The 20711-nt window shown below is 50.5% G+C and overlaps 2 protein-coding genes and 1 long non-coding RNA gene across 5 annotated transcripts; 2 read left to right on the forward strand and 1 right to left on the reverse strand.

The window, feature by feature from the left end:
- Window positions 1-1037: 1037 nt before the first annotated feature.
- On the forward strand, window positions 1038-8832 carry LOC133231399 (tumor necrosis factor ligand superfamily member 12-like). 3 transcript variants are annotated; one of them, XM_061389685.1, is made up of 7 exons: window positions 1041-1315; window positions 1460-1510; window positions 2045-2117; window positions 2761-2814; window positions 2898-2933; window positions 7839-7963; window positions 8155-8530. In XM_061389685.1, exons 1-7 carry the CDS (start codon window positions 1157-1159, stop codon window positions 8437-8439), a joined length of 783 nt encoding a protein of 260 aa, XP_061245669.1. In that variant the 5' UTR covers window positions 1041-1156; the 3' UTR covers window positions 8440-8530. The 3 variants fall into 3 exon arrangements, with proteins under 3 accessions (XP_061245671.1, XP_061245669.1, XP_061245670.1); XM_061389686.1 differs by having other exon boundaries at window positions 1042-1315; window positions 1463-1510; window positions 8155-8524; XM_061389687.1 differs by lacking the exon at window positions 2761-2814 and having other exon boundaries at window positions 1038-1315; window positions 8155-8832.
- A 91-nt stretch (window positions 8833-8923) lies between these two features.
- Window positions 8924-10232, reverse strand: LOC133231419 (uncharacterized). The gene is made up of 2 exons (XR_009731129.1): window positions 9681-10232; window positions 8924-9477 (listed from the first exon to the last, which is right to left on the reverse strand). It is a non-coding gene; the product is annotated as an uncharacterized LOC133231419 (long non-coding RNA).
- Window positions 10233-18056: 7824 nt separating this feature from the next.
- LOC133231470 (DNA-directed RNA polymerase II subunit RPB1-like) lies at window positions 18057-19794 on the forward strand. The gene is made up of 4 exons (XM_061389869.1): window positions 18057-18111; window positions 18218-18539; window positions 18581-19368; window positions 19676-19794. Exons 1-4 carry the CDS (start codon window positions 18057-18059, stop codon window positions 19705-19707), a joined length of 1197 nt encoding a protein of 398 aa, XP_061245853.1. The 3' UTR covers window positions 19708-19794.
- Window positions 19795-20711: the final 917 nt, after the last annotated feature.

Consider the following 20711-nt stretch of genomic DNA (forward strand, 5'->3'; position numbering starts at 1 on the left):
GAAATAAACGGATCTTTTATAGAGACAAGGTGTTTATCAGCAAAAGAAAAGAAAGAATTGTTTCAGGCAAGGTCACCTGGTCACCTTTCCTTTGGGGTGAGGAAGGGCAGGGGTCTTATCCAGCAGACTACCTCCTCATTAACGTGCATCAGGGAAATTCCAGACTAATTGGTTTAAATCTCTGCTACTAGGAGAGGCTGAAACTTCAATTAGCTTAGACGTGGTGTTTTGGTTTTGCTAAAGGTGGCTCCGCACAAGGAACTCCATCTGGGGTCGATTTAAAGGAACCTCCGTGAGCTCCTTGTAACTCCTCGCTGAGCTCAGGTAACCCCTATTATTTGCATAAGTGGCTGGTGTGTTTCCAGAGAACTGCATTTGGGGAACACACTTGGGGTGGGGGTGGGGGCACACAGCTCCCAGCGCACAGTTCTAGAAGCTTGCTCTCCTCAGGTGCAGGATCCTGGGGTTTAAATCAACTACCAACTGATTTGCTAAAAGAAGTAGAAACCCAGCCTGCACGAATGCCAGACCTCAGCTCTTTTCGTTACTTGCAGGAGGAGGATGTCTTTAGGTTCGGCTGCTAAAATCCGAATGTGCCCTGGCCTCCAACTGTGTTGACTGAGGGAATAATAAAACCAGCCACATGTGGCCTTGTCACCTTGGCCTGCAGGCCTAATTTAGCAATCTCGCTCAGGCAGGACTAGACCCGCCGCACTTGCGGCGGTGTTCCCGCCCCGCCACCGGCACCCAGGCCGCGTGGAGTTTCTGCTGTTTCAACCCTCGCTCCCTCTCTCCCGCCGGCCGGCCGGCCGCGTGCAGAGAGCTCAGCCGCACACCCCAGCTCGCCCGCTGCACACTCACACACACATCGCCCCGCTTTTCCGCGCTCGGGAGGTGCGTGCCTCCGGCCGGGACCCGCTCTGGGCTCTGCAAGCCCAGCAGCGCGCGCCCCGCTCCGTGAACTGAGCTCGGCCCAGCTCGGAGTTTAATCACAGTGTCCGGTTTCCTGTCCTCATCCCCCACCCCCCCGAACAGCTCCCGCCCCGTTTCCCTGGCCCCTCCCTCTCCCCGGCCAGATCCGCCCGCCGGCTCCCCCTCCCCCGATCCCTTGGGTCCAGGGATGGGGGGCCGGTGAGGCAGGCACAGCCCCCGCCCCATGGCCACCCGTCGGATCCAGAGGCGGAGGGAGCGCCGGGGGGAGCCGGGCACCGCCCTGCTGGCCCCGCTTGTGCTGGGCCTGGGCCTGGTGCTGGCCTGCCTCGGCCTCCTGCTGGCCGTGGTCAGCCTGGGGAGCCGGGCATCGCTGTTTGCCCAGGTGAGGCCCGGCTGCACACCCCTCCCTGGGACTGTGCTGAACATCTGATGGGGCCGGTGGGCAGGGGGGAAAAGGGGCCAGGAAGGTGGGTAGAGGGTGAGATGTCAGGTGGAGAAGGACAAGGTAACGCTGCCTCCTTCCCAGCAGGAGCCTTCCCAGAGGGACCTGGTGGCAGAGGAAGACCCGGACCCGCTGGTGAGTTGGGGGTGGGTGCTGGCTCAATGGTTGCTCGGCATGGGAAGTGTGTGCCCTGCTTGTGCCAGACATGTGTGTGGGGTGTGTGTGCATCACCTCTCTTATGCCTGGGTACATGAGAGAGCGACAACTGTGTGTAAGGGTTTGTGCCCCCTTGATGTCAACCAAGTACGAAGTGTTATTGGCTGTGGGGGACGTGGGAGTGTGAGATGCAGGAGCCTGCTATGGAAGAGGGATGCTGGCTGTGTGTGCAGGGTGTGTACTCATTTTGCACACTGACTGGGTGTGGGTGTGTGTGTGTGATGTACCAATTGCTGGTTGAGGGGAGCAGACTAGGGGGATGTGGCTGGTTTTGGGGAGAGGGGTGAGCCCTGACCCCAAGAACTTGCCTCCAGGTGGCCTCAGCCGCTCTTGGCTGAGGGACTCGTCCTCTTGCTGACTGGGCCTCTCCTGACGGGCCCCCTGTCAGGCTTAGCTTGTGTCTTTGGAGTCCCTGGTGAGATCCTGGTTTAGCTCTGCCCTTAACACCCTTAGGACCTGAATCCCCAGCCGGAGGAAAGCCAGGATGCTGTTCCTTTCCTGAAACTGGTTCGGCCTCGCAGAAATGGTGAGCAGCCCTTTATCCCAACCTTAGGAATCATATCATGGTGGCTTCTGGACTCACTATCAGTTTTGTTCATCATAACAGCCCTGTGAAGCAGGCAGAGCAAAACCCATTATCCTTGCTTATGGGTAGAGAAACTGAGGCACAGAGAGTAAAAGGGGGTTCGCAGTCACAGAGACTCAAACCTAGAATTCTGACCCTCCCTCTGAAGCTCCTTCCATAGCATAGACCTGCTTCTCACTCAGACCCCACCCTGAATATGAAAGCGGGTAGCCAGGAGTTAGGAGAGCTCCTGAGGTCCTCATGAAGACAAAGTACAGAATCAGAGGCCCAAACCCCCCAAAGCAAAGACTTATGACTGGGGTGACCTGTGACCATGTATCCAGGCTTGCAGGCTTACACCTGTGGGCTCAATGTGATGATTAATAATCCCCTCTTGCGCTCAGAAGCATCCCCCTTTGGATGATAAATTATCAGTGGCTATACCTGTGGAGGAAGATACGGCCTGAGGTTCTGAGACCAGGAGACTGAACAAGAATAAGGATGCCAGGGTACTGGGGGGAATGGGGCTGAGAGAGTAGCTCCTGGCCACCAAGCCCCCAGACGTGGGGACTGCTTTGCCCATCTGTCTTTCCTTGATCCTCAGCATCTAAAGGCCAGAAACCACGGGCGCGCAGAGCAGTTGCAGCCCACTATGAAGGTGGGTGATGGGGAGCCATGCCCAGGGAGAAGGGGTGGCAGGGCGCAGGGCAGGGCTCACCACCCCTTTCCTGTGTCTTACAGTTCGCCCACGACCAGGACAAGATGGAGCACAGGCAGGTGAGGCCCCGATCCGCCTCTGAGCTCTTCTCTTACCCTCACAGCCCTGGCCTTCTGGACAAGGGACCCCCTCCAAAACCTTGATTCCCAGCCCCATCCCCACCTTCAACATCAGAAACTCCAAAAGCCAGTTCAGGAAAATGCTTAGGGCTCGCTTCTCTTGGCTCCCCAAACTGGACTTTGTCTGCGACTCAGACATGGGACCCCAGGGAGACCCCTTCCCCTTTCAGAGACCAGGCAGATCCCCCCAGCAAAACACCAGCTGGGCTTCTCCCTCAGCCCTCGCTCATCTCCAAGAAGCATCCTTGATTTTTTTCACTCTTCTTTCCCCTCCATATTCCAAGAGTTTTTGTGCTCTGATCATTTTTCTCTAAATATTTCCAATCTCTGATCTTCTTTTCCATCCCCACCCCACCCCCACCTCAGCACCATGACCTCAGAACCTCAAACTCAAGTCTCCAGCTCCTTCCCCATTCTAGACTTTTCCCACCCCTACTGTGTCCCACCTGTGTTGCCAAGTTCAGCCTCCTTAAGCATATCTCTCATTCTTCTATTGCTTTTCTGCTTGGCTTTCATCCTCTCCATGCTCTGGTCTCAACCTCTTTTCCTGGCACATCCGTATGCCCTCTCCATACTTGTTGGCTGACACCCCCTCCCCACCAATGTGCTTCTTCTGGACTTTGGACATACTGTTCGTTCACCTGGAATTCCCTTCCATCTGGCAGGCCAGGAGCCAAGATACGAGAGTGACTTAGTCTAGGGTTGGCAGCTGAGACGGAGAGAAGTAAATGGATTCAGTGTGTAGTTTGAAGAGAAGGACTTGGTGGAGCAGGATTAAGGGGCGGGGGGTAAGGAATGACTTCTAGATTTTTAACTTGGGCATCTTTGAAATAATGGTGTCTTTTATTAAAGTGGTGTTAACTAGTAAGGAAATAAGTTGGGGGGGCATGTAAATTAATAATTGAATTTGAGAGCTAATAATAACTAAGTGGATAAATAATAATAAACAAGTGAGTTTCACAAATAGTTATCTGGACTTGGTGAGTGGCTCAGGCCTGGGCAGGGTGTGTAGAGTCAGGAGTCATCACCAGATGGATGGTATTTAAAGCTACAGGACTGGATGAGACACCCACGAGGGAAGGGGGTCCTGCAAGGAAAGCCCTGAGGCTCTTGGAGCAGAGTGGGAGAATCCAGAAGAGACTGAGAAGCAGCCAGAGAGAGGGGAAGAAACCCAAGGAGGGCAGTGTCCTGGAGTCTCAGAGAAGACATAGTTTCAAGAAGGAGGATGTGGCTGTCTATGTTGAATGCAGCTGAGTGGTCGGTCACATGAGATGAGAACAGAGAAATGACCGCTGCATTTAGTAACATTCAAAGTCAACTGGTGACCTTGACAAGGGCGGTGGCTGGTGTGGTTAGGTTGGAAGCCAGTGTGGACTGGGTTAAGAGAAAATCGGAAATAGGAATCAGAGACAGTGACAACTCTCTCCAGAAGTTTCTCTGTGACAGGAGCAGAGAAATGGGCCAGGAGGTAGAGAAGGATGTGAGTCCAGGAAAAGTTCAGTCCTTAAGCAATACTGCCTAAATCATAGCTACCTATTCAGGTTTTAATCTCACCTAATCCTTGAAAGAGTCCTAAAAGGAAGATAATCCAGCCATCTGCTTTTTACAGAGATGACAGTAACCTGTCCAGGTCATGATGATGCTAAGAGGTGGGGCCAGGATTTGAATCCAGCTGTCTGTGCTTGTGTTGCGGACATTGAGTGAGAGGCGATTGCCAGTGCAGGGGTGGGGGACCTGCAGGCAGCGTCCAAGGAGGTGGGAGGGGGTGGACTCCAGAAGGAAGAAAGGGACGGGACGTGTCATCTCATCTCCATAAGAGGGTCAGCGGTGACCACGAGAACAAGTCGGTTTGTGGTTTGGGTGGGAGGACAAAAGGTAGCCCTTACCTGATGCCTTCGGGGTCCTCTGGAGATTGAGGGAGATGGGCAGGAGGGACGGTGAAAAGCAAGCCTAGCAGGGAAAAAAGGGGGATTGCCGGGCAGTAAAGAATGAAATTTAGTGATACCATGGTCTCAGGCACACCATGCCCTTAGCCACAACCAGCTCAAACTAGTTCCCTAGCCAGGAATGCCCTTTCTCCTTCTCTCCCCTACTCTTCATGCCTCAGGCCAGCTTTCCTCCCTTCTGACTGGACCATTATTTTAGCAGTTACCCAGACATTTACTCATTTGTTGACTCAGCCCATATGAGCTGAGATGCTACTGTTTGTATGGACCCAGCTAGGTGCCCACACTGAGTAATATCCAGACCTATTTGCAAGGAACTGCTGTCTAGGAGAGGAGGCAAGCATCTAAAATTGTAAATTACAATGTGATATGACAAGAATAATAATGAAAGTAGCAAGAGACACATGGCCAGTACAGAGGAAGACTTTACAATGGAGTCAGGGACCCTTCCCCAAGGAGGCATGGGCTCTTACCCAAGTGTGAGTATAAGATGGACAGAGGGGCAGGGCCAGTTGTACAAAAGCCCAGAATTTGCCAAGAGTCTGATGAGGCTGGAGGACGGGGAGCAAGCGGCTCGATGTGGTTGAGGAGACAGATCCAGAAGAGCAGGATCGGGTGAGGCTGGAGAAGCATATGGAGCCAGGTCACAGTTGGAGTCTGGAGGTTATTCTGAAGTCAAAGCAGGAAGAGACAGTCTCATGTCTGCATTTGAGAAACATCACTATGGCTCTGTGTAGTGTGGCGAGTAAACTGGAGCAGGGAGCCTAAAGAGGAAGGAGCCTGAAAAGAGTCCCAGTGAGAAATGGCCGAGTCCACACACACAGGGGACGGAGACAGCTACTTAGGTGGCAGACTTGCTAGGAACTGGTGATCAATGGATAAAGCTGGTGAAGGAGAGAGAGGCTTGAGTGCTTGATAAGAGGTAGGACCAGGAGCCCATTGTGGAATGCAGACGGTCAAGCAAATTTGGGGTTGGGGGGGGTCAGGCTCAGTTTTGGTCTAGGTGAGTTTGTAGTGGGGAGCATGGGGAGGTTACTCTAATGGCAGGCAGGGAGCAGTGTCAGGAGGGGCAGGCAGGGGCAAAGCTGGAGACTCAGATTGGAGTCTTGCGAAACAAAAGCCAAGGCAACCCATAGGCAGGGATGAAAATGCCCTGTGAGCATTATGTTCTTGAGAAAGGAACCAGGAGAGCGCCCCGGGGCAGGCAAAAGATGGGGGTGCCGGGAAGGAAGCTTCCCAGGCTACTGAGATGAGGTGCTGGAAGCCCCGGAGAGCAGCCTGTGGACCCAAACAAGAGACAGCTGCCTCTACAGCCTCTTCCTCCCCTCTTGTTTTCTTCCCACCAGCATGTGCTTGGTGTGTGCTCAGAGCAGGCCCAGCTGCAGGGCCTGGGGTGCGGTAATCAGACCAATTCCCCTGCTCCTTGGGGGAGGCAGACCCCAAACTATCACAGAAGGAAATAAAGATGATTTCTGTCCTTGGTGACTGCTATGAGAGAGATGCGGTGAGTGGAGGAGAGTTTAATGGAGACTAGCTATTAATATTTCAGACTGGGAGGCCTGGGGAGGTCACTCAGAGTGACCAGACTGACTGAAGGGAGGGAGGAATCCTGGGGGGAGGCAAGAGCAGTAAAAACCCTGTGAAAACAGTGAGCTTGGTGCCTAGCAGGAACAGAAAGTGGGCCTGAGGGCCTGGAGTCTTGTGACTTGGAGGAATGTGTGAGATTAGATCTGAGAGGTAAACAGGGGCGGCTCATGGAGGATTGTGAAGTCACTTGAGACCCTGCTTTGTCATTTGATTATTTGTCTTCTTTACAATTTGCAATTACCTTTACTCTAGTTTTGTTATTGTTAACGGCTTTATTGAGATATAATTCACATACTATACAATTCACCTTTTAAAAATGTACAGTTAAGCTTAGTATAGTCACAGAATTGTATGACCATCACTACAGTAATTTTAGAGTTTTCATTACCTCAAAAAGAAACCCTGTATGCTTCACCCACCACACTGTATTTCCCTGATCCCCTCCAGCCCTAAGCAACCACTGATGTACTTTTTGTCTCTGTGTATTTGTTTATTTGGAAATTTCATGTGCATGCGTGTTCAGTCGCTTAGTCATGTCTGACTCTTTGTGACCCCATGGACTGCAGCCCTCCAGGCTCCTCTGTCCATGAGATTCTCCAGGCAAGAATACTGGAGTGGGTTGCCATTTCCAACTCCAGGGGATCTTCTAGACCCAGGGATCCAACCCCCATGTCTTGCGTCTCCTTCATGGGCAAGCAGATTCTTTACCATTTCGCCACCTGGACAGTCATGAACACGTGATCCTTTGTGACTAGCTTCTTTCACTTAGCATAGCGTTTTCATGTTTCCTCCACATTGTAGCATGCATTAGTACTCCATTTCTTTTTATGGCTGAGTAATATCCCATTGTATGGACTTAACACAATTTTCCTTATCCATTCATTAATGGAGATTTGGGTACCATTTTATTATTTTTAATTTTTTGTTTTTATATTTTTCCCTTTTGATTTTTTATTTTAATAACCCATGTTATATATGATTTAAGTAATGCATGCATACCTTCTCCAAGTAAAAGAGCAAATGGTGCAGACACAACCTATAAAAGCCCCCGTGCTTCTTGAGTCCTTCTCCTGTCTCCAGAAGCAGCTGGTGAGAACTTGCTGTCTATCATTCTAGTCCTCTGGGTCGGGTTTCTTCCCCTAACTTCGTATCACACTCCCAGCTCCCTAGGCTGTGGCTCCTCCCTTGTCTCGGGCCTCCTAGATATCTTCTGGGTAAAGTGGGCCCAAAGGTTTATAAACTCAGTGTCTCACTGGCCAGTGTGAGAAGGTTCTATAGAGGGATTTCCCCATCTCTGAACACCCACATTCAGGTGTGGACGGGACGGTGAGTGGCTGGGAGGAGGCCAAAATCAACAGCTCCAACCCCCTGCGCTATGACTGCCAGACCGGGCAATTTACGGTCACCCGGGCTGGGCTGTACTACCTGTACTGTCAGGTAAGCCCCACCTGGCTCCACGGGTAAAGCCGGAACTGAAGAAGGGCTGGGCTTCGGGGTTGGGGGCAAGTTAAAGGTGGGGAGGGGAGCGTGGGGTTTGGGCTGAGAGGAGCCTTGGGCCTCTAAGGACACCTGAGATGAAGCCCAGGGCCAGCAGAGGCCTGGACTCTGCCCCTCCCCTGCCCCCCCAGGTGCACTTTGATGAGGGGAAGGCTGTCTACCTGAAGCTGGACTTGCTGGTGGATGACACGCTGGCCCTGCGCTGCCTGGAGGAATTCTCGGCCACTGCGGCCAGTTCCCCTGGGCCCCAGCTCCGTCTCTGCCAAGTGTCAGGGCTCTTGGGCCTGCGTCTCTGCCAAGTGTCAGGGCTCTTGCGCCTGCGGCCAGGATCCTCCCTGTGGTTCCGCACCCTCCCCCAGACCCAACTCAAGGCTGCCCCCTTCCTCACCTACTTTGGACTCTTCCAAGTTCACTGAAGGGCCATGGTTTCCAGGTGGCTTGTCCCCACGGCCGCTCTCTGAGCACCCCTGTCCCCTCTGCCCCACCCTGAGCTGCTCCTCCCCCAGACCTGGCTCTCCCCCGCTCCCCCACTGAAGGCTGCCAGGGCTCACGTGAGGTCCATGCCATGCAAATATTCCCAGCTCTTCCCACCTCCAGCTCTCTACCTCACTAGCTCCCCAGCCCCATTTATCTCCTGACTCCCCAACCCTGGCTGCAGCCCCCCAGGACACTGTGTTGACTGTACTCTGGGTGATGATGGGTCCTCCATACCCCCTCTTCTGCCACTAAGAGGGGCCGGATGCCAGAGAGACAGGGACTAGGCCAGGAGTTCCCCAATGTGAGGGGTCAGAGACCAGGACAGGCTCCTCCCCTGATAATTCCCTGTGGATTTTTAAAACAGATATTATTTTTATTATTATTGGGACTAAATGTTGATAAGTGGATACTAAAGAGAATAAGTCATGGTTTCTCTCTTTATTGGGGCTTAGGGGGTATCCTCAGGGTAGCTGAGGGCCAATGCAAGGGGGGTCTGGGAGGTAGGGGGTGGGGGCGACGGTCACCTGAATTCCAGGTCGACATCCAGGCTTGGGCACGGAGACCTACGTGCCTTGAAGCCCCAGGCAGGAGAAGAGAATCAAAAGGCAAACTGCCAGGGGGAAAAAAAATCAATTCTCTGCCCAAGGTCCAGCAGAAGTGGCCTGATTTACCTAGGAGGCGGGCTTCCTCCTGTGGGGAATCGCTGGGCTGGGAGGAGCAGCGGCCCTTCCCTTGGCAGCCTGGGCACCTGCAGCAGGTGCTGGCACCAGCCTAGGCTGGGACTTGGCGCAGGGAGCGGGGAAGCGGGGGGTGGGCAGGGAAGCAGGCGCGATGTGGGGGCTCAGGGTCAGGAAGTGGGACACTAGGGCCCAGGAACACGGGAAGCTGCGCCCCAGGGTCCAGGCAGGAGTCCTACAGTGGTGGGGCGCTCCGGCTGTCTCTTTCTCATTTGTCCAGAGCCTTATGTAAGAGCGTTTCTGGGGAAACAGGAAGTCCCGCTTGCCAAGTTCAGCAGAGAGAGTAGTGCAGGCCTCCTTCCAACACACCCGGCCTGCCCTTAACCCCGGAACTCAGCCAGTTCCTTGCTTCCCCGACCCTGGTTCTCCTCCCCACTGACCCTCTCTCCTCCCCGCCTCGCCCACCTTCAGTCACGGTGAGCAGACTGCCCCGGAGATCTCACCTGTGCCTGGGCGCGAGGGTCTTCCACTCTCCGCCCTTCACCCTCGGTTTCCCTTTTTCCTCTTCTTCCCCCGAAGCCTTTTCCTTTCCCTTCCTCATTTTTCTCTTTTTGGGAGACGGAAAAATCTCCGGAAGGTCGGAGGAGAGCTCCTTTCACCCCTTAACGTTCCCCCGCCTCCTTCCCTCCCCGACCTTTCCCTCCTCCAGCTTTTTCTTCCCAAACCGGGGAGATCCTCCCAGCCGCCGCCCGGACGAGGTCTGAGCGCCTAAGTGGAGGCGGCGCAGGCTTTTTGTACTGAGGTTTGCGCCTGCGCAGCGCGCCTACGTCCGCCATGCACGGGGGGTGGCCCCGGCTCCTGGGGCAGCGCATGCCCGCTGCGCACCATCAAGAGCGTGCAGTTCGGAGTCCTCAGTCCGGATGAACTGGTGTCCTCCCACTACTCCTCCCTCCCGCGTTGCGGGCGGGGCTTGACGATAGCCGTGGAAACCTGGCACTTCTCCTGCCCAAGGGGACCGGATGGGTTAGTGGCGCCAAGGCAGTGCTGGGTCCAGCTTTGGCTGCTGCTGCTGCTGCTGCTGCTGCTGTTGCTAAGTCGCTTCAGTTGTGTCCGACTCTGTGCGACCCCATAGATGGCAGCCCACTAGGCTCCTCTGTCCCTGGGATTCTCCAGGCAAGAACACTGGAGTGGGTTGCCATTTCCTTCTCCAATGCATAAAAGTGAAAAGTAAAGTGAAGTCGCTCAGTCGTGCCCGACTCTTAGCGACCCCATGGACTGCAGCCTACCAGTCCATGGTATTTTCCATGCAAGTCCATGGGATTTTCCAGGCAAGAGTACTGGAGTGGGGTGCCATTGCCTTCTCCGCCAGCTTTGGCTAGCCAGAGTTAAATTTCCTTGGGGGTCAGCAAACTTAGTGCTGTGTCCGAGCTGGGGGCCTGGCAACAGGAGGGGCTGGAGGGTGAGCAGGAGGGAAAGAAGTGGGGGTGATTGGCTCCACACCCCAGACACCAACGTTAAATGAGATGACACGAATGCTAAGAGGTCTTTACAAGTTTGGATGAGAAGTTGAGCCCCCAATTTTTTTCCCTCCCCCTGCTACAAGTATTAACTGAGTACCTGCTACGCAATAGGCAGAACAGATGCTGGGGATACAGAACTGAAAAAGATGAGGACCCTATCTTCTAGAATCTAGAGCACTTTCTTTGAGAAGGGCCAGGGAAGACAGACGATAAACACGAATAAATGAACAAGATAATTCTGTTAAGGGCAAGTGCCTTGAATAAAGTGAAATGGTGTTATGCGATGGATAATGAATGAGGTGAGGCTTCTTTAAATGGGGTGGTGTCACTGGAAAGGCCTGAGATGACATTACCCGAATAATGAGAAGCAGCCAGTCTCCTAGGCCATAGGTTCTCGGACAAGAGCTTTTCAGGCAGAAGAAAGAATAAGTGCAAAGGGCCTGAGGGAGGGTGTACCCTGGAAGCTGAAAAGTGACCAGGGTGGCTGGGGTTTAGTGGTGAGAAGGAGAGTATTATTAAACCATTCCTGAAGACACATGAGGTGGGGCAGGCCGGGTGGGATATCGTAAATCATGGTAAGGAATCCGGATTTCATTCTGTTTTAGATTGGAAGCTATTGGAGAATTTGTAAGCAGGAGAGGGATATCAAATTTACATTTAAAAAACAATGACTAGTTTGATTATTGTATGAAGAACTGACTGGGGAGGACTAAGAGTGGAAGCAGGAGGGACCAGGGAGGAGGGAGGGCTATGGGCGAATCAAACTCCTTTGTGGAATGAACTGGAGGAAGCCAGTGAGCTGGAAAGAATGGAATTGAATAGCTCTGTGATGGAGACAATTTTGCTAGAGGCAGGGGCCCAGCTATAGGAAAGTTGTGTCAGGAATTAGAACATCCTGAACTCAGACCACACAGAATACATTCCAGATGGAGTGAGGTTGACGTCTAAAAAGCAAAACTATAAAGCACTCAAAAAATATAGACAGCTTTTGGAGGATGATACCAGGGGAAAATCCTTAGAAGGAATGAGTGAATTATGGGTAAATTTTATTGAGTGCCTCTTATGTGATAGGCACCCAGCTAAGCATTTTATCTACAAAGAAGAGCAAGGCAAACTTAAAGATAAGAGCCACTTCTGTTTGTCAGCGACACCATGAACAGCTGAAAAACAGATTGGGAAACCGTATTTGCAACGTGAGGGACAAGGTTAGGTTCCTTAATGTATAAGGAACACTTAGAACTCAGGAAGGCACAAATCTAGATAAGAGGATCAGGGATAGGAATAGGCAGTGCGTAGAAGTACTACAAATGGCCAATAGAAATATTCAACTTACTAATAGAAATATGCAAATTAAACACAAACTTTTTTTCTTACCTGATTTTCCCCTGTTGACAAAAGCACTGGGAAATAGGCATGCTTACACAATTTTTGGTAGGGATAGATTGGTGTATAACCTTCTTGGAGGACAGTCTTGACAGTATGGATTGTTTAATATGCATATTATTTGGCCCAGTGCTGCACTTCTAAACATTTATCCTTAAATAAAAGACTATTAATGTCTCTCCTCAAGTATGCCCCTGCCCCAGTCTTGCCTGGGTCAGCAAGCAGGGAGGGCTCCATAGTGCCTCCAGTGGCTCCCGCCCTAAACCCAAAAGCCATCTTTTTGACTCTTCCCTTTCTCCCAGCCTCTGCTCAGTCTGTCTGCCAGTCTGTTTGTTCTGCCTTTCAAAATGTGGTGGAATCCAATCATTCATGACTGGCTCAGCCACCATGGTTCACCCCACCATCGTCTTTCCCACGGGGTGCCACGGTAGTCCCAGACCCTAGTTATTTCTGTTAGAGTTTGCAAAGCAGCTAGAGAGATCTTTTAATCGTATCTCTCCCTTGCATGGAATTCTCTTCAAAGGATCCAGACTCCTTACTCTGTTCTGTGAGGGCCTGTGCTTTCTGACCCCTGCTGACCTCTCCATCTCATTCCAAATCTCCTTTTTGCTCTTTAACTTCCCCGACCTGCTGGTTGATCCAGAACTAGGAGCTCATTCCTGCCTCAGGGATTTTATTATTCACTGTTCCTGCTGCTTAGAAGAACATTGCTCAGACCTCAGCAGGTCTGTTCCTTTATGTCAGTATGTGTTCTGCTCAGATGTCGTAGCCGCTGATCCCCAACCACCCTATTTAAGTAGCATCTTTTTGCATTCTCTAACCCCGTCTTGACTTTCTTCTACTTCATAGCTGGTCAGTACTTGAAAGGATTCGTTTTTTTTGTTTCTTACTTCCTGAATAGAATGTAAATTTCAGTGAGTTAGCTCAGTCGCTCAGTCGTGTCGGACTCTTTGCGACCCCATGAATCGCAGCACGCCAGGCCTCCCTGTCCATCACCAACTCCCGGAGTTCACTCAGACTCACGTCCATCGAGTCAGTGATGCCATCCAGCCATCTCATCCTCTGCTGTCCCCTTCTCCTCCTGCCCCCAATCCCTCCCAGCATCAGTCTTTTCCAATAAGTCAGCTCTTCGCATGAGGTGGCCAAAGTACTGGAGTTTCAGCTTTAGCATCATTCCTTCCAAAGAAATCCCAGGGCTGATCTCCTTCAGAATGGACTGGTTGGATCTCCTTGCAGTCCAAGGGACTCTCAAGAGTCTTCTCCAACACCACAGTTCAAAAGCATCAATTCTTTGACGCTCAGCTTTCTTCACAGTCCAACTCTCACATCCATACATGACCACAGGAAAAACCATAGCCTTGACTAGACGGACCCTTGTTGCCAAAGTAATGTCTCTGCTTTAGAATATGCTATCTAGGTTGGTCATAATTTTCCTTCCAAGGAGTAAGCGTCTTTTAATTTCATGGCTGCAGTCACCATTTGCAGTGATTTTGGAGGACTTTGTTATTCACCTCTCTTCCTCTAGCATCTCAAATAGTGCCTGGCACATAATAGGCATGTAGTAAAAGTTACTCGAATAAATGGGTGAACGAATAGTTGGACAGGTACATAAAAATACACATAGAAGGATTTGTACTGCAACATTGTTTCTAAATGATACTGTTTGAAATTTTAAGTCACATAAGTATTTACTAATTCAGTTCAGTTCAGTCGCTGGAATTCTATTTAATAACCAGGGTTTATTATAATAGAATAAGACTCTCTTAATAGGTTAAGTCCCCTGACTCCCTATTGGCAAACTCGTGAGGCACCGCAGCACCCACAGGGATCCAGTGGGAGATTTTTAAATTTTCAGGAGAAGTAGAGCTCATCTGCTTGATGCCTTGGGAACCACTCGATTGGGCAGCTTTCTTTTCAGCATTAGATGGCGCCAGATCCCTTTCGATGACGTCATATCTTTGTGAAGCTGGGGTTTAGCAGTGGCTAAATACTGGGCAAGAATCAGTGTGGAACCAGAGATAAGAGTGGTGTCTGATTCTAAGATTTGAGAAGTGTGGTGCGCAACAGGTGTCATACATAAGTAATTGTGGTTATTCTGGATAAGGAAAAATGTTATTTTTATTTTAATACATTAAAATAATATTTGTCTCAGTTTTTGTGTGTTGTTTTTTCAAAGGGCTGTTAAGTTGCTCTCATGTAAATCATTACTAGGTTGTTTGGATCCGGGTATTTAACAAGTGGATCTCTTTTGGCTGTGAGAGGTAGTGAGGCAGTAAGGGCATTGTGAACCGCTAAAGTTTAGGAATCTGGAAAAAGAAAAAGGTTCCTCAACAGTATGTAGAATGAGGCTCCGTTTATGGAAGAATGGGAATATATTTGTATTTTTTGAAAAGCATGGAAGGCTGTGCACAAAATTTCACAGGCATCATCTCTGGTGTGTAGGCTTTTCCAAGACTGATTTTGTTCTGCAAGGCTTACCGGCTTACCATTTATATCATACTTCGTCTTAAAGGGAATAACAAAGTTCCACCTAGGCCTGGAGAAGCCTCTTGGGGCACTGACAATATTAAAGGTAAAATATTTTCCAGACGTCTTGACAGTAGTGTATGTGTTGAAATAGAGAGGGCTCTTGGGTTGACTGTAAGACACAGCAGTCGTCTTTGCTGTTTGAGGAAGGTTTTGGCTGTTGTTGCCAAGGGCTTCCCTGGTGGCGTAGAGGATAAAGCGTCTGCCTGCAATGCAGGAGACTGGGGTTCAATCCCTGGGTCAGGAAGATGCCCTGGAGAAGGAAATGGCAACCCACTCCAGTACTCTTGCCTGGAAAATCCCATGGACAGAGAAGCCTCGTAGGCTACAGTCCATGGGGTCACAAAGAGTTGGACACTTGGCTGTTGCCAAGTGAGGGGAAGGAAGCAAGGAGGGTTGCTGCTGAGGCTTTATGCAAAGCTTGTACAGAGTCCAGGGAAGTGGGCTCCTGATTACTTGAAGGCGTTGCCCCCATTCATTAAAAGCAGTTGTCCACTGTGGAAAGCATAAGTCAATTTGTTGATACTCCAACTTATTCCAGGAAGAATTTAAAACAGTAATAGACTCTTTTAGGTGGAGTGTGGGCTACAAGGGTGAATCAGAAGGTTATCCTGGTCCTCAGATTATTTATAACTCAGTGAGGGGTTTCCTATACATGCAGCAGGTGTTCACTGAGCCCCTACCCTGTGCTGGTTACTTTACCAAACAAATGAAACGTGATCCTTGCCCTCAAGGATTACAGTCCAGTGGGAGAGACAGATGTGTAAACAAGTAATTAACGTTGGGCTGAGAACTTTGCTGGGGTGTAGATAAGGCTAGGAAGAGTTGAGAATGCTCTCTAAAGAGGTGACATTTGAACTGGGCCTTGAGAATAAGTTTGCTGGAAAGGAGAGCATGTGAAGAAAAGGAACTTTGAGAACTCTATTGTAGTTGGAGCAGAAGTGTTGAGCCCTTGGAAGTCAAACCTTTACCATATGGGCAGTGCGAACCGATGGATGAAGGATTGGGGGCTGAAGTATTTTGTGTGTAACCCAAAATATAACTTAGGTAGAGGGGTTAGTCCAGAACATTCCAGGACAGCCCCTGGCCCACTCTCAATGCCTGGAGGCAGAGGGAGTCTTTAGAAGGTGGCTGGCTTGGTGAGCATGGACTTGGAGCAGAGGGGCGTGAAAAGCCTTGAGTGTGATTTCCTTTGGGCCTGTCTCTAGTGACCTCTGGAAGCCAGATTCAGGCCTGCTCCTGCTTCGTTGTGTTTGATTCAAGGCAAGCAAACACTTCTGTTGTGTTTCTCACGAGACACGATGCAGCTGATGGGGTCTGGCTTTGTGAATTTAGTCAGCACAGGACCTATCTCCTTGAGATTTCATCAGGTCATCTGGATGAGCGTTGTGGATGTTCAGAACCTCTTAGCCCTGTATCTGTAGACCACAACCCAGCAGTGGCTAATCAGATTTCATTATGAGAGGATCATTGGTTTGACTATAAGGGAACAACCTTTCTCTTTTCAAGTTCTTTGAGGGCACTTCCCTGCAGTGGAGGGTCCTAAGCAGTTTAGATCAGTTTCACATGATCAGGATAATAGAGGAATGCTACCTGCCCAAGAGATGCTTAGAATCTATGAGGAAGACAAGCCCCAGTAGATAACTTCATTGTGTTATGAGATGTGCAGTGATGGAGGGGTGTGGAAGCATGGGAGGGGCACCAGTCTGCCTGGGGAGGCTGTGTAAAGGCTTTCTGGAAGAAGTAGTGCCTGAGCTGAGTCTTTTATTTTTTTAATTATTACTTTGTGGTCTTTGTTGGCGTGCATGGGCTTAGTTGCCCGGCAGCATGTGGGATCTTAGTTTCCCAACCAGGGATCGAACCCGTGATCCCTGCACTGGAAGGTGAATTCTTAACCACTGGAGTACCAGGGAAGTCCCTGTATCATATTTTAGATTCCACATATACGTGATATCATATGGTATTTGTCTTTCTGTGTTTGACTTCACTTGATATGATTATCTTTATGTCCATTCAGGTTATTGCAAATGGCATTATTTCATTTTTCATAACTTAGTAATATTCCATTATATATATGTATCACATCATCTTTAGCCATTCATCTAAATGAATGATGAGCATTTAGGTTGTCTTGGCTGTGATGAATCGTGCTCCGGGTGTCCTTGAGTTTAATTGTTTCCGCTGCAGTACCGTAGGATGATGAGCATATGTTTGGAATCAGAGAGAGCTGGATTTGACTTCTGCTGGCTCCTTGAGATTGAGGCCTTGGGCAGTCACTTTATATAGCCTCAGGTTTCTTATGTCAAAGAGATAGGAATTCACTTACATCAGGTTAGTGGTTAGGGTTAGACAAACAAGGTACATTAGGCATGTTTAGTGCCTGGCATGAAGTTGACACTCAAACTAGAAGCTTTTATTAAATTCTTTTGAGTTCTTCTCTGTGGAAGTTTAGTGGACCAAAGCTTAACTAATTTTAAAGTTTCTGGTGTTCAGTGTGTGAAAAGTTGCCATGGGTTTCCTTGAACAGCTCAGAGCAGAAGTCTCTTCTTGAGGTTGTACCTGTTTCTGAGCTCTGCCTTCTCTCCTCTTCCTCCACTGAATTGATCCCATTGAGTCCTGGCTGTACCTTCCCCAGGATTCTCACCAAAGGCCGAAACCCTCAAGCCATCTCCTGAGGCTCCAGGGTTCACCCTGAAAATTTTCTGTGCTCCAGACAATTTTCACCAACCCTTTGCTCTAGTGCCGCCTTCTTCTGTCTTATCCTAAAATGTCTGAACATAGAAGGGATTCAGGCTGGCCCAAGCCCTTGAGAAAGAGGAGGTGACAAGGATATAGGCAAAGAGTACCTAACTTTAGGAGGTGAGGTTAGAGTTGACAAGGCATGTCTTGGGGCAGCACACCTGGGCTGTCAAGGTGTGGTGGCCATACGGGGAAGTTCCTGCCAGGGACCCCAATTCTGGCCTTGGTTTCAGCTTTGGGAAACAAACAAGACATTGATTTTTTCCCTTTTCTTTCCCCCTTTGAAGCAGCTTTATTTCTTTTGCGGTTAAATTCTATAGATGACAGTGGCCTAGAATTCATCCCAGAGGAATGAATAGTGTGTGTGGAGCCCAGAGCTGCCCACACACTGGTCTGCATGCCCTGTCTCACTCAGAAGGTGACTGGAATGAGCTTCTGACTTGTGGTATCTGACTTTGGCATTTTCAGAATCAAATATCACACACACTGACCTCCCACTCCTCTCACTCCAAGATAAACCTGCTTAGTTCTTTTGTAAGTAGTTGAGGGTCCTTTGAGGCCTTGGTATAGAGCTCCCCAGCCATGAAATCTGAAAACTAGGGATTCAGTTCAGTATTAGCCTTTCTTTTCCACAGAAGCGAATGTCTGTGACAGAGGGCGGCATAAATACCCAGAGATGACCGAGGGAGGCCGCCCCAAGCTCGGGGGGCTATGGATCGGAGGCAGGGGGTGATTGAGAGGACGGGCCGCTGCCAAACCTGTGCAGGTGAGCAGAGAGGGGCTGGCGTGGACCCTGGAGGGAGGGAGAGGCTTGACCTCACAGAGAACTGGGGCTGAGGGTGGAAGCACAGAGACCTGGTCTCTGAGGTGAGTGCTGGAAGGAACATGTCGCGTGTATTTTCCCAGCTACTCCCCGACATCGCCTGCCTATGAGCCCCGCTCCCCTGGAGGCTACACACCCCAGAGTTCCTCTTACTCCCCCACTTCCCCATCCTACTCCCCTACTTCTCCGTCCTACTCTCCAACCAGCCCCAACTACAGCCCCACGTCACCCAGCTACTCCCCGACCTCTCCCAGCTACTCACCCACGTCTCCCAGCTATTCACCCACGTCTCCCAGCTACTCTCCCACTTCCCCAAGCTACTCTCCCACATCACCTAGCTACTCACCCACATCACCCAGCTACTCGCCCACCTCTCCCAGCTACTCGCCCACCTCACCCAGCTACTCGCCACCTCGCCCAGCTACTCGGCCACTTCGCCCAGCTACTCACCGACATCTCCAAGCTATTCACCGACATCGCCAAGCTACTCTCCAACTTCTCCAAGTTACTCACCCACCAGTCCTAACTATTCTCCAACCAGTCCCAATTACACCCCAATATCACCCAGCTATAGCCCAACGTCACCGAGCTACTCACCTACTAGTCCCAACTACACACCAACAAGCCCCAACTATAGCCCAACCTCTCCAAGCTACTCTCTGACTTCACCCAGCTACTCCCCAACCTCGCCAAGCTACTCTCCTTCAAGCCCACGATACACACCACAGTCTCCCACCTACACCCCCAGCTCGCCTAGCTACAGCCCCAGCTCGCCCAGCTACAGCCCAGCTTCACCAAAGTACACCCCAGCCAGTCCTTCCTATAGCCCCAGCTCACCAGAGTACACCCCACCTCCCCCAAGTACTCACCTACCAGCCCCAAATATTCACCCACCTCCCCCAAGTACTCACCTACCAGCCCTACCTACTCACCCACCACCCCAAAATACTCACCCACATCGCCTACTTACTCACCAACCTCTCCTGTCTACACCCCAACCTCCCCCAAGTATTCACCCACTAGCCCCACCTACTCCCCCACCTCCCCCAAGTACTCACCCACCAGCCCCACCTACTCCCCCACGTCCCCCAAAGGCTCTACTTACTCGCCCACCTCCCCCGGCTACTCGCCCACCAGCCCCACCTATAGCCTCACCAGTCCAGCCATCAGCCCGGATGACAGTGATGACGAGAACTGAGGGTGAGCTGTGCGCAGCGGCACCTGGCTAGGTGGAGGGCGGCCTTGAGGTACCCTGCCGCTCCGCTCCCCTGTGGGGTACAGCCCCAGTCTGGCTCCCTTGTACATAGCTCCTTGTGACCGTCCCCTGTTGAGGTTCCAGACCCATTTCTGCTGGGGATTTTGTTTTGTTCTCTACTTGTGCTATCGCAGAACCCACTCACCCTCTGTGGTGGTCTCCTTCCTGCCCCAGTACCCCAGGCCTGTCCCCAAATCAGACATCCTTCTCGCTGTGGCTTGATTGGGGATAAAGGGTATTTTCACTTCTTAGGGGTAGGTCCAGCTCTGGGTCGTCACACCTGATCCTCGGGAAGAACAAAGCGAAAGCTGCCTTTTGTCTGTTATTTTATTTTTTGAACTTTAAATAAAGTTTACTAGTTTTGACCAAAAGTGTGTCTGTTGAGTGGTTTAACAGGATGTAAGAACAGCCAGGCTCAACTCCCTGCCTGGGCTGCTGTTGCATTTCCAGTGTCAAGGCTGATCTCTGCTAATGGGCAGGGGCAGGAACCAAACGCAGACAGTACATTCTTTCATCCAACAAACTGTGCACCAGGCATTGCTCTGTCTTGGCTTTGGGGTCGAACAAATAGGCCTCATCCTGCTTTAAAACAATATTGACATAACATCTTTTTCAGCAGTTCTACTGATTGTCATACTATATGGGCTTCCCTGGTGGCTTAGTGGTAAAGAATCTGCCTGCCAATGCAGGAGACAAGGGTTCAATCCCTGGGTCAGGAAGATACCCAGAAGGATATGCAACCTACTCCAGTATTGTTGCCCGGGAAGTTCCCTGGACAGAGGACCGTGGTGGGTGATAGGCCATGGGGTGGCAAAAGAGTTGGGCACGACTTAGCAATTAAACAACATGATTTTAGAAAAGCACAGAGGTGTAGTACAGAAGCAAAAAAGTTATTACCCTTTACCATCGCCACCAGGAGGCATATTTTCTTTGGGTATTTTTCTTAGAGGGTTCTCAAGTCACTTCTGATCAGTGTTTGTTTTGGCCTCAAACCAACAATGAGATTATGAATACTATGGTATTTTTTAAAGCTGAAGTTAAAGGAGTTGCTGATAATTTTCTGTTTTCAGTTGGCCATGTCATATTTTGTTTCATGAGTTCTTTTTTAAATTCTTACTTTGGCCGCACAGCTTGTGGGATCTCAGTTCCCTGACCAGGGATTGAACCCCAGGTCCCTGGCAGTGAAAGCCCAGAATCCTCACCACTAAGCCATCTGCGAACCCTCTGAAGTATTTCAAATAGTTTGGAAAGTAACATGGCCAAGATCTATTTACTAAGATTATAGATG

The sequence above is a fragment of the Bos javanicus genome, chromosome 19, assembly GCF_032452875.1.
Source record: "Bos javanicus breed banteng chromosome 19, ARS-OSU_banteng_1.0, whole genome shotgun sequence".
NCBI lineage: Eukaryota > Metazoa > Chordata > Mammalia > Artiodactyla > Bovidae > Bos > Bos javanicus.

What these genes read in the sequence shown, in the direction of transcription:
- LOC133231399 (XM_061389685.1), top strand. Translation starts at nt 1,157, where the DNA reads ATGGCCACCCGTCGGATCCAGAGGCGGAGGGAGCGCCGGGGGGAGCCG. An exon ending in GGTTCGGCCTCGCAGAAATG is followed by an intron (nt 2,118 to 2,760) that starts GTGAGCAGCCCT and finishes CTTGATCCTCAG; the next exon opens with CATCTAAAGGCCAGAAACCA. An exon ending in AGTTGCAGCCCACTATGAAG is followed by an intron (nt 2,815 to 2,897) that starts GTGGGTGATGGG and finishes TGTGTCTTACAG; the next exon opens with TTCGCCCACGACCAGGACAA.
- LOC133231470 (XM_061389869.1), top strand. Translation starts at nt 18,057, where the DNA reads ATGGATCGGAGGCAGGGGGTGATTGAGAGGACGGGCCGCTGCCAAACC. An exon ending in CCGCTGCCAAACCTGTGCAG is followed by an intron (nt 18,112 to 18,217) that starts GTGAGCAGAGAG and finishes CTCTGAGGTGAG; the next exon opens with TGCTGGAAGGAACATGTCGC. An exon ending in TCACCCAGCTACTCGCCCAC is followed by an intron (nt 18,540 to 18,580) that starts CTCTCCCAGCTA and finishes GCTACTCGCCAC; the next exon opens with CTCGCCCAGCTACTCGGCCA.